The sequence below is a fragment of the Microtus oregoni genome, unplaced genomic scaffold (assembly GCF_018167655.1).
Source record: "Microtus oregoni isolate MIOR12 unplaced genomic scaffold, Mior012 000018F_ref0000195, whole genome shotgun sequence".
Classification (NCBI taxonomy): domain Eukaryota; kingdom Metazoa; phylum Chordata; class Mammalia; order Rodentia; family Cricetidae; genus Microtus; species Microtus oregoni.
This window is the reverse complement of record NW_024543077.1, coordinates 3,576,691-3,597,456: the sequence shown is the minus strand read 5'-3', so window position 1 is coordinate 3,597,456 and position 20,766 is coordinate 3,576,691. Positions and strand designations below refer to the sequence as shown.

Genomic DNA, 20,766 nt, shown 5'->3' with positions numbered 1-20,766 from the left:
TTAGAAAATCTTTCTTAGCCAGGCATGCTGGCACATGCCTTTAATCCCAGCACTCTGGAGGCAGAGGCAGGTGAACCTTTGTGAGTTTGAGGCCAGCCTAGTCTACATAGTGAATTCCAGGACAGTCAGGGCTATGTATAGAGACCTTGTCTCAAACAAAAGCACTGTTCTTTTCCCCTTCCCTGGCTTGCTCCTAAATCCCAAATCATAGATTCTGTCCTTTGATCAACTTTAAGGACCACGAACCCTCACAGTCCCACCAAACCACTGAGAACACCCTCTTTTTAGTTCTTATACTTCACATTCATTGTTTACGGTTGTAATCTTTATTAGAATATAAACACAATTAGGCTAGGAACTAATTCTTACTCATATTTGAGTTCCCAGGGCTAATATATATGCAATAAGCACCAATGAATGCTTGAAACAAAAGGACACAGTGCATTCCATTTGTAAAATGTAACTTTTCCTCTCTGCCTTACGCACCAGTTTAGAACCATGCAGTTCTCTTTACAGTTCCAACATGTGCTCAGCTGAGAGGGAGAATATTCTGAGAAACATTCTGACAAAAGAATATCCTCGGCAGGTATTCTTTCCAATTAGGAGTTAAACCATCACCCTAATGAGCGATCACATAGGTTCTTCCTACACACGTGTTAAATGTAGCCACTGAGATTCACTCAACCTCGTTCTACATGCTAACTGAGTGCTTATGATAATATAGGTACTATAGTACGTGTTCAGATCTGATGAACTCACGCTGAGAGACGGTACCCAAATAAAGAGTTAGCCCTGAATGTTCACTCACCACTGACAGTTAGTGTCCTTGCTGATTTTTCCCCAAGTCTGGACAGGTCTACATAGGCTGAGCCGATCCAGCTGTCAGTCTGGTGTGGCCTCTCTAAATTGTCATTGCCATAAGCTCGCCACACTTGGATCTCTAACTTTTCTTCCCTGAAGTACCAAAGCAGTGACTGGCTCCGAGTGACTTCTGCTCTTTTGGATGCCTTGAAAGTGATCAGGACCTGGTTTCTGTTTGTAGATTCCTTAGGCTTCCGGAGAGGGGTCCAAAAGGCTTCTTGAGTGTACAGTTTGTAGCGAAGATAGCAGTATGTATTCTTATGAATGTTCTTGTGGCCAGCGAGCAGCACACAATGGACAGGAAGCCAGAGTCGTGGGGTGGAGATGGTAACAGTGGCTGGCACCTCTTCTTCCATCTTGACAAGATCCTTCAGGCTGTTGTTAAAGGTCCAGCCCAACAGCTCAGCAGCTTCCAACACCCGCTCTCTATCTCCAGGATGCGTGAAGGAAACAGAAAGCTCCAGGCCTCCTACAATCTTCTGCATATACTCCAGGTCCTGGGGCAGGCCTTCATCTTCTGGCAAAATGACAGGATACCATCCTGTGATCCCTTATTGGGAAAAGGAAAAGACTTTTAATCCTTGTCTTCAAGGAGAAAACACACATCCTCTTTATAATTCAAATTTCCCTACTACCCCGGCTCACTGCTGAATAGAAAACATACCCACATGAGTTGGGAGCCAGTCTTTCTCTCATCACTGAAAGGCAATGCGATCAGATAGGAAGGATAAAGCAGGAATTGGAAGATCTGAGTTCTTTGTTTGATTGAGACCCCAAACTAGTGGATTATTCTGCATAAATCATTCATCTCTCTTCTCATTTCTATATGGTGTGCATGGGTAAATTCACACTGCTCTTATTTACGAAGTTGTTATAATTGCTGAATGAAACAATGGTTAAAGTGCTGTAGAAAAATGAAATGTTACCATGGCATCGCTAGTGCGAGGGAAAAGGAAAGGAACAGAAAGTCAAGTGTTCTGGGGTCTAGTTCCTGAACAAATAGCTGTATGTATTCGTCCATGCCTTTATATGGTTATCTTCATTCCATTTGTAGTGGAGGACAGGAGAGTGAAAATAACCGGTGAATGCTGACTACATTTCAAATTCTGCTACTCAACAGCTGTGTGGTTTTGGCAAATCAACTTCTTTGAGTCTTTTGTTTGTCAAATGTATCCTGCTAGAGGTTTGTCGTGAGGCTCAAATAAACCTGAGGAAATATGTTTATTTCACAACATGCTATATATGCAGAGGTACGGTTACTGTCGCCATCACCAGCACCATCTTTCCTAGAGTAGGGTGAGTTTGACCTCTACACTGTTTGGGACAGACCTTCCAATGCCTGAGATAACTCTGAGGAACCTGGGTGCATTCACAGCATGTCTCTGGGGGCAGGCTTCCTTGTGTATTTTGCATGGGAGGTGGACAGGATTACCTCATCAAGGCAGCATCAGCATGCAATTTCTCAGGATCCTTACCAGATCTCTTGACCAGTAGGTCTTTTGTTGGAACTTTTACTACTCCAAGAAGATAATCCTTGCACGACTGGATACTGGCTATATCACTGACTGTTAAGTGAAGCAAAAATGAATAATTATTGGTGGGCTACTGTGGCCTGTGGCCTATTTACAGTATACTCCTAGAACACCTCATTTCTACACATGAATCAGTGCTGAACTGATACATCAGAGATTATCTTGCTTACATCCTAGTCAGTCTGACTTTCCTTCTGCAGGCATACGGGAAAGTATGCAAACCTCAACGAGCATATGTCTACTTTTTCTTAGGGTCACCCATCAACATCGGAACACAATTGCTGTTTCTTTCTACATTCTTGTATACATATTTCACATGCTTATTTTCACCATGCCCTTTAGAAGTTGTAATTATTATGCGGTGAGGCACACCTTTAATCCCAGCACTCAGGAGGCAGAGGCAGGTGGATTTCTGTGAGTTTGAGGCCAGCCTGGTCTATAGAGTGAGTCCCAGGACAGCCAGGACAGCCAGGGATATTAAACTGAGAAAACTGTCTCAAAAAACAACCAACCAAAAAAAAAAAACGAAAAAACAAAGATTATGACCCCACTTTTCAGTTTTTCAGGGTATCACCTAGGAAGGAACACACCATCCACAGCAGGGGCCTCATTTGATTCTGAAAGTGATGGTCATTCAGTGCTTACCTGACTTGGTATTTTCATGATAGATTGCAAAAATAATTTCTGCATATTCCAATAGCTCTGCCAGGAAACAGGCTTCTCCACTACAGTGCTGAGTCACCAGGTTACAGGGGAACTCAATGTGATGGGAGAACTCAGGGCAGAAGGAACAGGCCACAGGGCGGGTTCGGCGCTGCTCCGCCTTGGGCAGGAAGGAGAGATGTGTGGTGACAGAAGCATTGACTCCAACGGTGGCACTAAACTGTACAGCAGGCTCCTGCTCAGCCAAAGCCCTGCAGGAGGCAAGAGAGGAGTGAGAAGGAGACACTACAACATTATTAGAAATCAGCTTGCATACCCAGGAAATAGCTCTACTACTTTAACAAGATCTGAGCATGCTTAACAACACTTGTCTATCTAGGCTTGTCTATCTTGGCCATGCCACAGTGAGCTTTCATAGTAACCTTGGTATGACGGGATATTCACATAAAGTGGCCCTAAAGAGGAGTATACACCGAGGAGGTTCATGGGGTAACAATGTGGACACTGGAAAAAATACTAAAACTTGTTATCATATATACTAAAATTTCCTTATATTTAATAATGTATTTAGCATATTAATACAGAAGTACCTAAGATAATTTATATATAATTAAGTCTACCCTAACTTGAAAATATGCTAACTTTTAAATTTAAATGCTCAATTAAAATTGCTGAGACCACTGCTACTGATACTGGGAAATTCTAAAGTTTTAATGTAAGAAGTAACCTGATTAAAAACTGCCCTGAGGGGCTGGGATAAGGTTACTCTGTCACCACGATAAAGTGAGAAAAAAACTAGACTTCTCTGTAATCTTACCTAAGAACACACCAGGCCGGGCGGTGGTGGCGCACGTCTTTAATCCCAGCACTCGGGAGGCAGAGGCAGGCGGATCTCTGTGAGTTCGAGACCAGCCTGGTCTACAAGAGCTAGTTTCAGGACAGGCTCCAAAACCACAGAGAAACCCTGTCTCGAAAAACCAAAAAAAAAAAAAAAAAAAAAAAGAACACACCAAAGGCAAGATCACTCTGTAAACCTAACACTCCTGGCTCCCACTGCCTAAAATGGATGTCCTTTGTAACTAAACGAGCTCAAATGTGACTCTAGTCTTGCCTTCCCTCCTTCTAGATAAAACGAAGAAAACCAGTGCAGCAAAGTCTTGCTCCTTTGAGCCCTTTCCTAGATCAGCAAATCACAGCTGGATGGTATGCATCCTTAGTAGCATATCATCTTCTCTATGGGGATTACTTTCTGACATTGTGATGAGCAGTAGACCCAACTTCGGAATACTCCTTTACACTGTGTGAATATGTCACTGTGATTGGTTTAATAAAAAACTTGACTGGCCAATAGCTGGACAGGTAGAGGTTAGGTGGGACTAGCAGACAAAAGGACAAAAGGAGAGCATGAAGAAGAGGAGATGTAGAGGAAGCAGAATAAACAGAAAAGGGACATCAGTAGGGGAAATGTGCTTAATGTGTTCAGAAGCAAGAAGCAGACCAGTGGCTGGAGCTTCGGAGGAAGCAGAGGTTACAAAGATAACAGATGTGGGCCCTTACAAAACTGCAGGGACTGTGGCTATTTTTTAATAGACATATGGTCAAGGTTGGAGTTAGTTTTAACAGGTCATTGATCACTATGCTGAGAATAGACATAAGCACACAGCAAGGTTTGAGGGTGCAGAGCATAGCCATGGCAGGAGGGGGCTAAGGTGGGTAGAACACAAAAGTTGTTACAAAGTGAAGAAATGGATTTGCAATAACAGTACCAAGAGTCTTCATGCAATTTCCTGAAATTCTGAAATGCTTTCTTAACAGAAAGTCATAGTGAAATGAAAATTTTTCACAAGACAGTCATTCACATGGGAGCATCACACTGGACAGACTGCACCACAGGTGGGAGCATGCACTGGACAGACTGCACCACAGGAAGGTCTCAGTCAGTCATCCAGGTGGGAGCATGCACTGGGCAGACCGCACCACAGGAGGGTCTCAGTCAGTCACTCAGGTAGGAGCATACACTGGACAGACCGCACCACAGAGAGGTTTAAGAACCACTTTTCTGAGGTGGACTTACTTAGCTGCTGCCTGCAGACCACAGGCTCTGATAATCTGGACTGAGATGGAGACGGTTCGGGCAGCAAGAACTCCCTCTGTTGTTCTTGGGCTACGTCGGTACCTCAAACCCACATCCAGCAAACCTGACGAATGAGAGCAGGAAGAAAAAAATCTACCAGGTTGGCTAGAAGGATTTCTGTTCTCTTAAAGCATTAGCGCCAAGCCGGGAGGCAGAAGGACGATGACCACAATCACAGTGACAGAAGAGATCTGTCCATGTTGTATACTGAACTTCACGAAATCATGGGGGCTCAGGAGGAACAACTTAATCTTAAAGGCAAGAGAAAACCTTTGGTTTTAGCAGATACTCTTTAACAAGTGTCACACAGTAACCTGACTTAGAAAGTTAATTATGATAATTTTGCAGTTTGAATTGCCTTTCTGGAAACCATCAGTTTGTAATACTATTTAAATGCCAAATTAAGCTCTTTCAAGCTTTGTCTGTCTGTCTGTCTGTCTGTCTGTAGTAGGGGTCAGAGGATAACGTGAGGGAGCTGGCTTTCTCCTTTCATCACGTGGGTCCTGGGACTGACTAGGTTATCAGAGTTGGCAGCAGGGGCTGAGTTATCCCGTTGGCCTTAATTTAATGTTAATCTTCTCCTGTGGCTGTAGAGATGGTTCAACAGTAAGAGCATTTGTTGCTCTTGCAGAGGGCCCGCTTTCAGTTCTTAGATCCATGTGGAGGCTTCAAACTGCCTATAATTCTAGTTTCAAAGGATCTGACGTCCTCTTCTGACCTCTGAGGGTACTTCATGCATTAGGTTCACATACATATGGACAGGCAAATACCCATACACACATAAAATAAAATAATTTTAACTTCCACATATGTTCCATGGCAGGTGTGTCCCTTTGCACATATGTACGTACACATACACCAAAGAAAGTTTTTTAATCTCCCTTAGAGTCAATTTCCAATCCAAGCTAATCACATTCAGAGTCCCACTTCTGCTCATGTTGGCTTAGAATAATTTTCTAGGGTACCTATAAATTACTTAGCATTTATGCTATGAGGGCTTTTTAAATGCTTAAGTGTTCAAGGTAAAATGAGACAAGCATCATATGTACAGAGTCCACAGAACTATGAGTTTTCTAAAATTACATGCAAAATTTGCAATATATATTCTACACTCATCTTTCTAAAAGAGGGTGAAACTCACAGCTCTCATCAGAGACTCAAAAGCGTAAATACCCCAAGTGAAGAATAATTAATTCAACAAGAAAAAGGATATTTATATACAATGATGAAAAGTCTTCAATTACCTGATGGCTGGTTCTTCAATTCTTTACTGTTCTCAAATCTGGGGGTTAATGGAAGATTAAAGTTCTGCATTCCCACATTTTCACTGTGCTGCATGGTTACCATGGCACAAATCCTTGATAATGGCAAGGTTCCTTTGGCAACCATCTGGTCCCTTACATTAGGATAATAGTATCTGAAAACCACAAAAGCACAAAACGCCAGCTGGAAGAATTGCGCAGCTGCTCCAGCGATCAGTTCTCAGTAGCTAGTTACCTTTGGAACCCAGCTGTCTGGACTGGTGGTGTACGGTGGTGGCTGGACTGGCAGGATATACTGCCTATTACACGGAAACAACCTTATAAATCCTACCTCAGCTCAGGATGACCTACAGCTTTCTGCATGAGGATCTGCATATGCCTTGGGTCCTCTCAAAACGTCCACCCTAGAGCAGTACAGTGGCTCTAGGAGAGACAGTTTCCCTCTTCCCCATGACTCACCTGTGTTTCTAGGCCTATGACAGTCTATTTGCACTAGGATGAGAACCTGCTAGAACCCACTCTATTTTCTTTTCATGTCAAACTAATCCATTCTTAGATCATAAAGCTGTACCATCAGAGCTAGGTGGTTTGAAAGATCTGTTTTTTCCTGATTGCAGAAAGTATTTCTGTCATGTGACAGTACTGTTTATGATCCTATTTTTCCTTCCTTTACATTTCTTTGTATTCTCTTAATCATTTTAGTAGGTTTCCTAGAGGTGTAGATGCGTGGGCAAGGTTGACATCTACAACCAGGCCAGCATTCTTTCTGGAAATCTACCAGTGATTGTAACATTAAGTGGATTCACGATTTGTGAAGACTATTTTTCTAATGGTGGGAAGAAGTGAGTTTAGAAGTGAGGAGAACAGCTGGAAGGTTGTTAGAGTAGTTAGGCCTCATATAATAAAGACCTGAAGTAAACCAAACGGTAAGAGAATACCAAAAATGGGGAATGCACTGCATAAGGACAGTAGGGAACAACACTAATGCAATTTTTCTCTTTGCTCAGGAGAGCCTAACATATAAATCCCAGACACAAGCTACTGTCAAATATAAAGAACACAAAGCAAGGAAGGGCGTCCTACTTAGCTTCTTATAACAGTTCCACCTGACCAAGGACAGGGCATTTCCTTCCTAAGCAAGGGGACTGGGTTGTCCATACTGTACCTGCACCAGACTTCAAACTGGACTCCACCTCCAGGCACAAGCCCCTGGGAGGAGAAGGCACTTAGCAGGAGCCTTTGCACTGGAACTTCAGTGGGCAACAGGAGAGAGTGATGGTGCTCGCTATTAAAGATGGGATCTGGGACACACAGTGTGGTTGAAGTTCTAAAGGGCTTCAGAGTAATTCCTTTGGGAAAGAAAAGCAGTTGAGAACATCTAACACAGAAACAGCTGTATTTGCAGCACACTGACTTAGAGACATCGCATTTAATTCTATCCTCATGATAGTTCTGTGAGAAAAGATGAGGATATGGACACCTTGTAGGTATTAAAGATAGTAGCTTCCAGATTTGCTACAACCTGCATCTTCGAGCTGGGTTACTCCTAGCATTTCTGTGGTTATGGTACAGTAAGTACCATGGTAATACTGGACAGATCCCTTTTCTGGTGAACAGTATATGAATATTCAAATTTTCCATATCCTTTCAAACAATTACTAGTCTCTTAAACAATTATACCTGTCTCTATGAGTAAGAGTTTTCATGAAGGTTTAGATTTGCATTCTTTAAAAGATTGATGATGCCAAATGTCTGGCTATAATTTGTCTCAAGTTTCAAGTGCTGGAGACTCAGTCCCTAGTGTGGCTATCTTGTGAGGTGGTGGAACCTTTAGGAGGCAGGATTTGGAGAGAAGTCCTTAGGCCACGATGGTACTTCTCTCAGGAGGGTTAATGCTAGTCTTCTGGACTAAGTTCTTCCAAGAGTAAGTTTGCATAAAGTAATGCCATTCCATGGGCTTGGTCCTTCTAGCCTGATTTGGCTTATCCATCATTCTGACACAGCCAAGCGGGTCTTCAGTAGAGGCCAAATCCATGTCACCTCCAAAATGGAGCTAAATTTATCTTGTTTATTTTCTGAAAGTCCCAGCCCCAGACATTTTGTTGTATCACCAGAAGAGACTAATAGAGTGGGTTTTTTTTGTTGTTGTTTTTGTTTATTTTTTTGTGGTAAAGGAGTTAATCTCAGGAGTTTATATATGCTAGGTCTAGTACAACTGCTGAGCTACAACACCAGATTGTTTATTTTGAGACGGTCTCACACCAAGTTGTCCAGACTGACCATGAACATGATCCTCCTTCCTCAGTTTTACTTTATTTTTGAACTAGGGCTCAAGTAGCATAGGCTTATCCTCAAACTTGCTATGCAGTCAAGGACGACCTTGATCTTCTGATCCCACTGCTTCAACCTCCCAAATGCTGGGGTTCCAGGTGAGCATCACCATGTCTGACTTATGCGGAGCTGAGAATCAAAGTCAGGGCTCTGTACATGCTAGGCAGGCACTCATTCTATCAACTGAGCTACATTTTGAGTCCTGATTTAAAAAAAAAAAGTTTTTAAGAGTTTGTAATATATTCTGTACGTAAGTCCCTTCTTTGAACACGAAAGTAATACTGAATCTGCTAGTCAGACATGCAGAATGATGAACACCGCTTCCTATCAAATGAGAACAAACAAGGCAAAACCCTGAATTCTTGTGTTAGTTCTTGGAGATGATCAGAAGCTGGAGATAGAAAGGGTAAGGCAGGATAGTCAACGACACTCTGGCTCTTGGTTTAGATCTTTTTTTTCCCCTTTCATTCTTTCTTTCCTGAGATGGGATCTCATAAGGTAATCCTCCTAACTCAGACTCCCAAGTGCTGAGATGAACAGGTGTGTACCACCATGCTTGACCAGGGCTGGAATGCTGTATCTGGCACTTGTTAATGAGCTTGACCAGGGCTGGATACTGTATCTGGCACTTGTTAATGAGCTTGACCAGGGCTAGAATACTGTATCTGGCACTTGTTAATGAGCTTGACCAGGGCTGGATACTGTATCTGGCACTTGTTAATCAGTTGGTTCCATGCAAGCTGCTTAATGCTTCTGAAGATTGTTTTCTCTTTTGCAGAAGAACAGAACAGAATCTACCTAGAAAAGTAGTTTGGCTGGGCGGTGGTGGCGCATGGCTTTAATCCCAGCACTCAGGAGGCAGAGGCAAATGGATCTCTGTGAGTTTGAGGCCCACCTGGTCTACAAGAGCTAGTTCCAGGACTAGCTTCAAAGCTACAGAGAAACCCTGTCTCGAAAAACCAACCAACCAACCAACCAACCAAACAAACAAACAAACAAATAAATAAATAGTAGTTTGTCGGGTTTAAGATTATGATCTACATGAGATAGTTATGTGGACATTTTTTCCTCAGGAACAATAGTCCAGCATCTTCAATTCCCTAAAGTATTCATATTGACTTTATAAAGCATGACTACTACAAAATATCAACACACACACACACACACACACACACGTAAGCATGTAAATAAGGACTAATATGTAAATAACTGGTAGATTTAAGCAAAGGGTACGCAGAAATTCTTTGTACTATTTTTATAAGTATTCTTTAAATCTAAATCATATCAAAATAAAGATTATATGGATCCATGCTTTGTTATTTGTTTCTACAATAGAAGTACCAAAACAATGGTCAGAAGACACCTGGAAGACACTTTGCTTGAGAAACCTTGTTGAAACCTTCCAAAACCAGAGATTAGGGAAACCCTGGCATATTTTCTAACTCAACACAAACAACAAAGTGCACCAAGAAAAAGTAAAGTGCATGAATGTTACTCCATGTTATTAATGTACATGAAAACGTATTATGAATACTATGACCAAGTCAAAAAAAAGTAGTTAAAAAGCAAAATGAAAATTTAGACCATATTTTATGTTACATGTCCACATAACTTTATCCCTAGGTATGATTGGGAAAAACTAACAAGACAGACAACTCTACTCAGGAAAAACACAGTTCTTAAGTACGTTCAATAAAAGACTCAAGCATGATTGAGAAGATGTGGTCTCCCAGCCTACCATTTTCAAGGAAGTCAGGTCCTTGGATCACACTGGGTTGGGAATCTTGGAATGGAAAGTGGTACTGGACGTAACAATCTGCTTCTCCCCAGACTGTTGTCTGAAGGGGCACGAGCCCTTTGACCATCACCACGTGGAACTCAAAGTGGTGCTCCATCAGTCGGTTTCCTTGGCCTTCAGGCTACGAAATGAAACAGATACTGGTGAGCTTTAAAGATGAGCCTGTTTAGAATACCCTTGCTTGACTATGAAGAAACCTAACAGAAATCTATGTATAGCTCCCACGACTGCTCAGTGTAAGCAGAACAAGCGGATTTACCCTACACCGTAAGACTGAGTCATGTTAGGAAGTCCATAAATAGGATTCTGTGCATGAGTGAAACAGGAGGATGGTCTCGCTCTCAACAAATGATGAAAATGAAGGTGATAAAATTCAGCATCTGTTGTTGATAAAAGCTCTCAGAACACGGGATAGGGCATTACTTTCTTAATAGGAAAAAGAATATGTGTTTGAAGCACCAGGTGTTATTACTTCTAAATAAGTTGGGGATAATGCTGAGACTTGGGGAAGTGGTGAACACATGGTTGCTAAGGGTATTATTTCCTAACCACTACTGGTGTGCTTATTGAGTGTTTACCATGAGCCAGGTACTCTATCCACACTTCCCTTGTATTAGCTAGTTAACATGCATGACTGTTAACTACAGCCAGGCTTACAAGCTCCCTGACCCTGCAGCCAGTGTTCTTTAGCTCTACCTTACACAGCCTCAGCAGACACTAGAAATCAGTTAACAAAATTTTTCAAAGGATGAATTCAGGGTTCAGCTAAGAGTGGGACTACTGGTTTTAAATAACACCTAACTACAAATCCAATCAATCTAGAGAAGATTGCATTAAGTATTTGTTTTGAAACCCAAAAGCATATGTAAGCAATACTGGTTCAAAAAGCTTCCTTTGGGAAATAGAAAACTTATAATTTGATCCCTGGAAGAAAAAAGTGGCAGAGAAGCACTCTTAAGAGTCATGGCAGCTGTTAAATTTGGCCATATGGCACTAGAGCAACTTAACAATTGATCCTGCAGATGGAGAACTGGATGAAAGACAGTGTAAGAGGACACAGACGTGTGGATATTCAGCCATAAAGGCAAAATTCCCTCTGTGGATATACCCTAAAAATCATGTTCTAACTTTCAGTATGAATTTAATAATTTCTGAGTCTATATTGCAAGCTGAGGAACAACACCACCTGAAAAGACTTGAGAATATTATAGATTATTATTTATCTGTGCTTTTCATGTAATTTTCAGTTAGCAACTTATGACTCCTGAAAATTAATACAGTGACTTTGATTCTGTTTCACCACCTACTAAGAAATGTCAAAACTCACGGTACACAGATATTATAAAACTAAACACGGAAACGCAGGCCAGTATACCTTCTCAATTGTGCAGCAATGTATAAAATAAATTACTGCTTGGTTATTAGTGAAAAACAAGGCATTTCACTGTTACTACATCGACTTCGTCAATACACAGGGATTTTACAGTCTTTTACTTGGGTCTCTCTCTCTCTCTCAAGACGATTTAGCACATTGGAGGATTAATACCTGGTTGTCCAAATAGTTCTTCTTCTTCTTCTTTTTTTTTTTTTGTGGTACTGAGACCAAAACCAGAGTCTTTTACACATTAGGTAAGTTATTAAAGATTTATTTATTTATATTTGATGTGTTATGTTTGTGTATCTAAGTATATGTATGTACCTACATGTCTACAAGGTGTTGGATCCCCTAGAAATGGAGTTATGGGAGTAATGAGCTGTCTGAAGTACATGCTGGGAACTGAACCTGGGACTTCTGCAAGAGCAGCAAGTGCTCTTAACCACTGAGCAATCTCTCCAGTTCCAAAAGTCTTCAGTGTGTGTGTGTGTGTATGTGTGTGTGTGTTTTGAGACAAATGTTCATGCAGCCCAAGTTGGCCTTGAACTTACTACATAGCCAAGGATATCTCTGAGTGTTTGAGTCTCCTGCCTTTACCTTCCAAGTGCTGGGATGATGGATACTTGGCTTTGTGGAGTCTTGGTGACAAAACACAGGGTTCATGAATGCTAGGCAAGCAATCTACCAATTAAGCTACATACTCAGCATACTAGGTTAGTTCTTTATCAATGAACAGTATTTCTAATCCTAGGTTTTGTTTATAAATTCAATGAGCTAAGAGTGATATAAAGACCATTTAAAATATATTTAAAATATAAGAGAAGAATACCAAAGACTCTTCTGATTTAAAACAAGCACTTTTGGGGCTGAGGAAAGGGCTTAGTGTGGTGGGCTGTGGTTGGAATCCAAGTGCTAAAGAGGCAGAGAGGGCTGGAATGATGGCTCAGTAGTTAGGAGCAGTGGATGCTCTTCCTGAGTTTCATCTGCACACCCTTACAACAGCTCACAACATCTGTAACTCCAGTTCAAGTCTGATGCCCTTTTCTGGCACCAGGCACAAACACAAGGTACATAGATGTATATGTATATACAATTGAAACATCTTACATATAAGATGAAAATATTATTAAAAATTAAGATAGAGAGCAATACAGAACAGTCAGTGCTGGCCTCTGGCCTCCACCTGCACACACATGTGCACATACCCCAATACATATATACCACACACACACACACACGCCTGAAAGGAGGGCTCCTGAAGAATGACACCTGAGTTTAAGTACTGGCACTTACACACATGCATTTACACAAATAATGTGAGCATGTACACACATACCTTCCCCATACAAAATTAAGTACAAGTAAGTATAAAGTAAATCCAAGTTATACTGTTTACTGGAGCCTTTCACTGGGTAATGGTTTCACTAAAATGTGTAAGAGAAAATGAGACAGTTTTCGGTGAACCATAATGTTAGGTCATTACCATAGGAACAGATGCTACAGGTGGCTGGTCCAGGAAATGGGCTGGCCTAGGGCTGAAGGGAGGGAGTGTTCCTTCTTCATTCTTTAATCTTTGTAGCATCATTATCTGATCTGAAGAACCCATGGCTAAAAAGACTCGAAGGCTCCCATTTTGGTGGCCTGAGAACACATCAATCACAGGCATATAGCTGTCGACAGCAACAACTGGGTACCTGGCATCAAGCAGCAGGCGAGAAATCTTGGGATCTCTAGGGAGTAAGACATTGTGAATGAACAAATAGCAACTATCAGTCGTGTCAGACTTGCTTACTTGGCTCATTTTCTCAGTTTGTCAGAAATGGATTAATAACCAGAAAAATAAATTAGTGCTTTTAAAAATATGATTCTGTTAGTAACCAAACTAAAATTACAAGGCAGGAAAATTCAGTCTGCAGTAAGTACAGGGCTACAAATGAGTCCAGGTTATCTTTGTGCCATGGTGGCGCCAAGTCCACCGTCTGCAATGGAACAGTACTTCAGAGGAACTTGCTGAATTTCATTATTTTATACAGTCCATGTGGTCAACTAAGAAAGGTGGATCTCACAGTCTGAAAGGTAAGATCTGGATAACAGTACCAATGATATCTACTAATCATTAACCACACAGAAGCACTAAGCATTTCATAGTGTTTTTAACCCATTTACACTGCAAAAGTTGGTATTAACTATTATTAACAGGTAAGAAAATCTTATTCAAAAGGTTAAGTAACTTAGCTAAGGCTACACAGCCAGCAGGGATTCAAGTTGAACTAGGATTCAACTACTGACTCTTCTGATTATTTTTTAGTTTTAACTAATTTATGTATGCACGTGTAGCTTGGGAGCATGCACATATGTCTGCACGTGCACTTGGAACCTGAAGGTTGTTGTCAAGTTTTTCCTTGATTGATATTATTTTGAGATAAGGTCGTTACTGAACCTGAAGCATCAATCCGGCAAAGCCTGGCTAGCCAGGAAGCTCCAGGATTCCCCTGCTTCTACCCACACAGTGCTGGGTTTACAGATGCATGCACTGGGAATAGAATTCAGGTCCTCATGCTTTTGTAGCAAGCACTGTGCCAGCTGAGTTACCTCCTAAGCCCCTTATTTATCATCACACTGTTCTACCACTGAGTTATACCTCTAGTCCTGAACTATCTGATTGTAAACCCAAATAATTTTCTTTTACCAGGCTGGCTCTTGGTGCTGTCACTTACTTGCTATATAGGCTTAAATCACCAATTTAACTTTTTACAGCCCGATTTCTTATTTGTAAAATATAGGCTATGAGACTTCTATAAAAGAGTTGTTAGAACTAAACTGAGACAACTCATATAAAAAGTCAACTAAGGTACTTGGTACACAGTAAATGCTCAGTAATTGTTAGCTACTGCTGTTTTGTACTTGATCAGCAAAGGATGGGATCTACTGGGATAAGAAGGGAAGCGAAGGGAGGATAACAGATCAGATGAATTTCACAACTAAAAAGAGGTGATGTGTGTGGGTGTGATGTATGTAGTGTGTGTGTATTAGCAGTGGTGGTAGTGAGCTGAAAGTCTAGAACAGATATTGACACCCATGGTTTCAGCAGTATTCCTCAGCCTTGTTATGTTCGAAGTTACCATCATAAATACTTACCTATCTATTCCCGCAAGGCAAACGCATGCATTTTCTCACTAGATCCTCATGACTGCTCCACAAGTGAGAAAGTGGACCCAGTATCATCCTCATTTTAGAGATGAGGGAAAAGAAGCCAGAGACAATGAACTCTCAAAGTTACAGGACAACGTTCTTCATTTGTAAAACAAGGGCCATGATAATGCTTCATGAGGCTTCCATGAAGCTCGAGTGAGATGATGCACATAAAAATGTTGACTGTAAAACTTACAACAGAGCCATGCTTAGTGCTAAAGCAATTAAAAATCTGCCCTTTGAATCAAACAGAAAAGGAAGTTTGTAGATTAAAAGTAACCAAGTTAATCAGGGTTTTACTAGTTATTAAAAAGATGTACATATAGTTAGCAAATCTCAACTTGTTAACTTGTTACAGAAATCTTGAGAACAGTTGCTATGAACCACACTGACATTTCATGATGGAGAAGTCAACCATCAGCTAGCTGGAAGGCTAACTCTGGCAGTAGAGCTTTTATTTATTTATTTATTTATTTATTTATTTATTTATTTATTATGTATACAATATTCTGTCTGTATGCCTGAAGGCCAGAAGAGGGCGCCAGACCTCTTTACAGATGGTTGTGAGCCACCATGTGGTTGCTGGGAATTGAACTCAGGACCTTTGGAAGAGCAGGCAATGCTCTTAACCACTGAGCCATCTCTCCAGCCCTGGCAATAGAGCTTTTGAGTAGAGTGGACCCCAGGGCCAGGCTATCTAGTTATAAGCCTGGTTCTACTCTTACACTATATGCAACACATAATTAACTCCTCTGAATTTCTAATCACTCTTATACACAATGCATCAGAGGTTGCTATGAAATCAAATGCTTCAAAGTCCTAAGGCTCTTAACAAACTCCAAAGTAGGATCTGTGTGTCAGCTTTACAAAAGAACAAAGAGCAGAAAGTTTGTGAACATAAGAAAGGCCTTTGGGAGATTCTACTCAAGCTTGTATACTCAAAGAATTCATCTTCAGTCTATATGAAGTTAGAGATGAAGAATAAAGAGTACTCCTATTTACTTGAATGACATGTAAAACTGATGGAGAGGGAGTTTCACCAGCCCGAGCAGCTTGTCCTGTCCTGGGCTCCGCACCTTGTTCCAAGTTTCAATTATCATCACATTGTTCTTAAGTCTTTCCAGGTATCTGGAAGACAGTGAAACGGGAATCACCTGGGGAGAACAATCAGGAAAAAGAATTTCCACCACTGAAACAATTAATTAGTACTTTTACTCAACAAGTGTTGACTAAAAGCCCAGTACTACGCTGAAGATATTAAAATACAAACCAGTCTGTATCCTCACAGGAACACGGTCTACTGTAAGAGACTAATACATACAAAAGACAGCTACCAACCAGTAGTGGTTCTCTCTGATGATAGGGTCCATGAAGGGATACAGAGCAAGTTGTCAGGCATGTCAAATATGGTGCCTACCCAACTCACCCAACCTTTCTTCAGGTAAAGCGATCACTTTTAAATCCTGCTGGAAGACATGTTATTTTTAATTAAGTGTATGTGTGTATTGTTGGTGTTTGGGTATATGCACGGAGGCTGGAGGCCTGGAAGTTATAGGCTATTGTGAGCTGCCTGATGTGGGTGCCGGGAACCAAACTCAGATCCTCTGTAAGAAAAGTGCACGTTCTTATCAAGAGTCATCTCTCCAGCCTGGAGAAAGAGCTTTGAACCCTTTATCAAAGCACTGCCAATCCAGTGCCTAGACAACACTTAATAAAACAAATAAAAACCCAAAAACCTCCTCTGTTTAACATGTGTCATAACAAATAGCAAAACCATCTATTCATCTAGATTTTTCATTTAAAATTATTCTAGATAAAGCTAGCTGGTAGTTGAAGTGTGGATTAACAGTTAAGAATAGCTCCATTAAATTAATAGTAGTGGCAAGAGGCCACCAATTTGAAGGACCTCAAGTGGTAGGACATCTTTGAATTCTTACTTGCACATTCTTACAGAATATCTGGTAAAGACTAGGCAATGCTAGTGTGAAGGGGCTATAGACACATCTAGGTGCTGATGTCCAGCCAACAATCAGAGAGGTGATCCTGGAGGGAAATGTCTGACTTACACAGAAGTATTGATTTGGAAGTTACCTTCACAGAATGAAGATGAAGCTGTGGGAATCCACATGTCCACAGGAGAACAGAGAGACTAGAATTCTAATTGTGGGAGCCTAACACTTAAAGAGAGAGAAGAAAAGGGAGTGTGCTGCAGCCTCCACCTTTTCCCACTGGAGGGCTGCCTGCCAAACGTACTCAACCCTTCCCAAGGAAGATAAGCTAGGTTTTCTCTTGGTCTTAAGACTGAAAGCGATCAGCTGTTAAGTCAGGAAAAAAACCCAGAGTGGCTTGCTGTGGGTGTAGCTCAGTGGTATAGGACTTGCCTAACACGCACAAGGTCTTAGGTTCAATCATCAGCGTCAGCACTAAAGGACTAAATTCTACAGAAGAATCAAGAGATGGATACTAAAATAGAGAATAAATGAGAAGAAATACATAACTAAAAAACTGAAGAACTCAGAGACAGGAGAAAGCTGGGGAGTTGAGGACTTTACCTGATACTTTTAAAAGAAGCAGAAAGGAAGAGAATCTAGAACTTGGGCAAACAGAGACAACAGAAACAAGCAGAGATCAAAACTTTGGGCAACATCACTCCTACAACAATGTAGCACACCAGACAGCGACCAAAGCTTCTTCCAGTATGCAGAGTACACTTAAGATACATCTGTCTCCTGCCCCCACAAACCACAAATGGACAGGAAACACACAGAGCTACCTGAGAAAAATTAAAGATAGGCTGCGCCGGGCCCCACGAGATGGCAGACGTGGTGACTTCCTCTGTGCGGAAGAGCTTGCACTTTAAGTACACATTGCACGGTGGTGGTTTCTCCGGCTCTCTAGAAACAAAGTCTTTCCCATCTGGCACCATCAACAGCACATGTAATAGTAAGGCACTTTCTTTGCTTGACCCATTGGTTTGATGTACTAAACTGTGATGCGGAACAGTCATGACGTCTGGAGAATTTGAGGATACAGGGTTTGCTGACTTCGGGTTGGGGAGCACTAAATTTTGTGTTTTCCTTGAAGTTTCCTCATGAATTTGATTTGAGTTCTGTGGGTTTTGGGTGCAGGTCGTATCCTGGAGTGTTTTTCGTGCCATATCTGGACTTGTAGCAGCAGAAAGTGGAGTATGTTGGGTGCTGCTGCTTAACTTAGCACTGACACCAGTGAAATCCTTGTTGCCTAAAACAAGCTCCATGGTGACCTTGAAGACAAAAGGAGAAGAGTCAATGAGAATGTCTCGTAGGACTAGAATCAGAATTCTGGAGCTGACAACAAACTTAAGAATACATTCATCCATCCTCAAATACTAACAGACATATTCGTCAACCTCCCAGACTAAGAGGATTATTTACCAATATATGATGACCTGTAAATCATTCTGTAAGAGAAGATAAGGAAATGCTAAGAAAAGGATGGAGACACGTATAACTGACACAGACCCCAGCTGAAGAAGCTCCTATTGGCCAAGTCAGAGTTAGTAACAGCAACAGATGATATAACCTAGTGAATAAGGTAAGAATCTGTCAGCTCACACTAATGCAAAATTAACCTGGTAAGGAACAGTAACTCCTCTTCACCATTATATAGAGTAATGTCCATCAGTAAATGCTCAGAGCTTGACAGCTCTGTGGTAGAGCAAGTACATAATGGATAAAGCTCCAAGTTTCATGGAGAACATGAAGCCAGAAATCACCATTTTAAGCCCGGTGTTGTGGCGCACCCTTTTAGCCCTAGCACTTGAGAAGCAGAGGCAGGCAGACCTCTTGTGAGTTCAAGGTCAGCCTAGTCTACATGGTGAGTTCCAGGACAGCCAGGCCTATATAGTGAGACCCTATCTAAAAAACAACAACAGAAAAGAAACTGCCATTTTATAATGATCTTAAAATCATGATTGAGGCTGAGTTAGTTAGAGCACACCTGTCATTCCTGGACTTGGGGAGGCTGAAGTAAAAAGGATCGAGAATTTCAGACTATATAATAAAGGCCTCTTTCAAAAAATGAAACAAAATAAAAAATACTTAGGTAAACCAGTAGAGGGGCAGTCTACAGCATAAATAACTGGCTTATCTTAAAAATTACTAAAAAATTAAAATAGGAAGGGCTAAAGAACTCTTTCAGTTTAAAGGGAATTGGAAAAAATTCCTGGGGTCACAAGGCCAAAATTTAAACACTGCCTTAACCTAAAAGGATCTGAATTTCAGTCTTACCGGTGTGTATAACCCTGTTTTCTACCATTTGACTCTTGCTTGCTATCCTAGGGGAACAATCCTTAGGGCTTTTATATGTGCTTTTACTTTCTTCCCTTTTTCTTCAGCTATCACCTCAGACATGGGCTCCTCAGAGAGGCCTCGTCTGTCCATCTCCTGCTTCCTCCCAGGCACTACTGTACGTGCTTACTGCCTTCCAGGCACTCTTGCTCTTCAACAGAAGCCTCCCAACTGCAGAGCCCTTCCTTTCCCTGTTTGCAGCCATATTATGTTCAGGAGATAGCCGTGTCTTTCTGGATGTACACCCACGTACCTGGAGGGGGCCAAGTGCAGATGAGCCATGTTCCTGCTGCACTGGAAGCTGGTTACAGAAAGAAAGTAGCTCGGACTGAATGACAGCTCGCAAAGGAAGAGATGCAGATCCAACGGCTTCTGGCTGATAAAATAAGGAAAGAAAAAGCTTAAGAAGGAGCCATGGGGGACTTTAACTGAAGTGACAGCCTATGTGGCTTGTGAGAGAACAGTGCTTTATGAAGTACAAAGCTCCACTATGATGTGACCAATAATGCTACCATACTGCTGTGGGACAATGGTCTTTTATCCTATCACTTGTACTATTTTTCATTAAAATGCTGATTGGCCAGTAGCCAGGCAGGAAGTACAGGCGGGACAACCAGGGAGGAAGTAGAGGCAGGGCAATGAGTAAAGGAGAATTCTGGAAAAAGCAAAGCTCAGTCTGCAGACACAGAGCAAGTAAGATGTGACAGCCTCGCTGAAAAAGGTACCAAGCCATGTGGCTAACACAGGCAAGAATTAAGGGCTAATATAAGTTATAAGAGTTAATAAGAAGCCCGAGCTAATAGGCCAATCAGTTTATAATTAATGTAGATCTCTGTGTTACTCTGTGGGACTGGGAGGGACAGAAACCTCAGTCAACACCATATCCTGCCAGTTTTTACTTTCCCTTTTGGATTTTATTAATTTCCTCTAGAAAATACAGATTACAGAGGATTTTATAAGCCACAAAAAGCATATTTCTCTATTAAAATTTAGTTTTTCTACAGTAAGATTCTTTGACTAATGTAAGACTGAGGAAGTCTAATCCCAGCACTTGGGAGGCAGAGGCAGGAGGATCTCTGTGAGTTCGAGACCAGCCTGGTCTACAAGAGCTAGTTCCAGGACAGGAACCAAAACCACAGAGAAACCCTGTCTCGAAAAACCAAAAAAAAAAAAAAAAAAAAAAAAAAAAGACTGAGGAAGTCACACGTGATATGCTATTGAGACAACAAAGCTGTCATATGAACAGGCTGGAAAATAAACCGCCAACGTGTCTTCATACAGGAGATTTGG

At 41.4% G+C, this 20,766-nt stretch overlaps 1 protein-coding gene across 2 annotated transcripts in view; it reads right to left on the bottom strand.

Annotated features, from left to right (window-relative positions):
- Window positions 1–20,766, bottom strand: part of LOC121458893 (C2 domain-containing protein 3-like) — a 100,563-nt gene that overhangs the window by 36,088 nt on the left and 43,709 nt on the right. For both annotated transcript variants that reach the window (XM_041668255.1, XM_041668256.1), the window contains exons 13-23: window positions 19,730–19,852; window positions 17,922–18,410; window positions 16,151–16,302; window positions 13,440–13,686; window positions 10,522–10,702; window positions 7,618–7,801; window positions 6,435–6,607; window positions 5,131–5,254; window positions 3,039–3,307; window positions 2,337–2,426; window positions 809–1,411 (exon numbers count right to left, since the gene is read on the bottom strand). In XM_041668255.1, coding sequence (XP_041524189.1) covers window positions 809–1,411; window positions 2,337–2,426; window positions 3,039–3,307; window positions 5,131–5,254; window positions 6,435–6,607; window positions 7,618–7,801; window positions 10,522–10,702; window positions 13,440–13,686; window positions 16,151–16,302; window positions 17,922–18,410; window positions 19,730–19,852 — 2,635 coding nt within the window. The remainder of the gene's footprint in view (window positions 1–808; window positions 1,412–2,336; window positions 2,427–3,038; window positions 3,308–5,130; window positions 5,255–6,434; window positions 6,608–7,617; window positions 7,802–10,521; window positions 10,703–13,439; window positions 13,687–16,150; window positions 16,303–17,921; window positions 18,411–19,729; window positions 19,853–20,766) is intronic.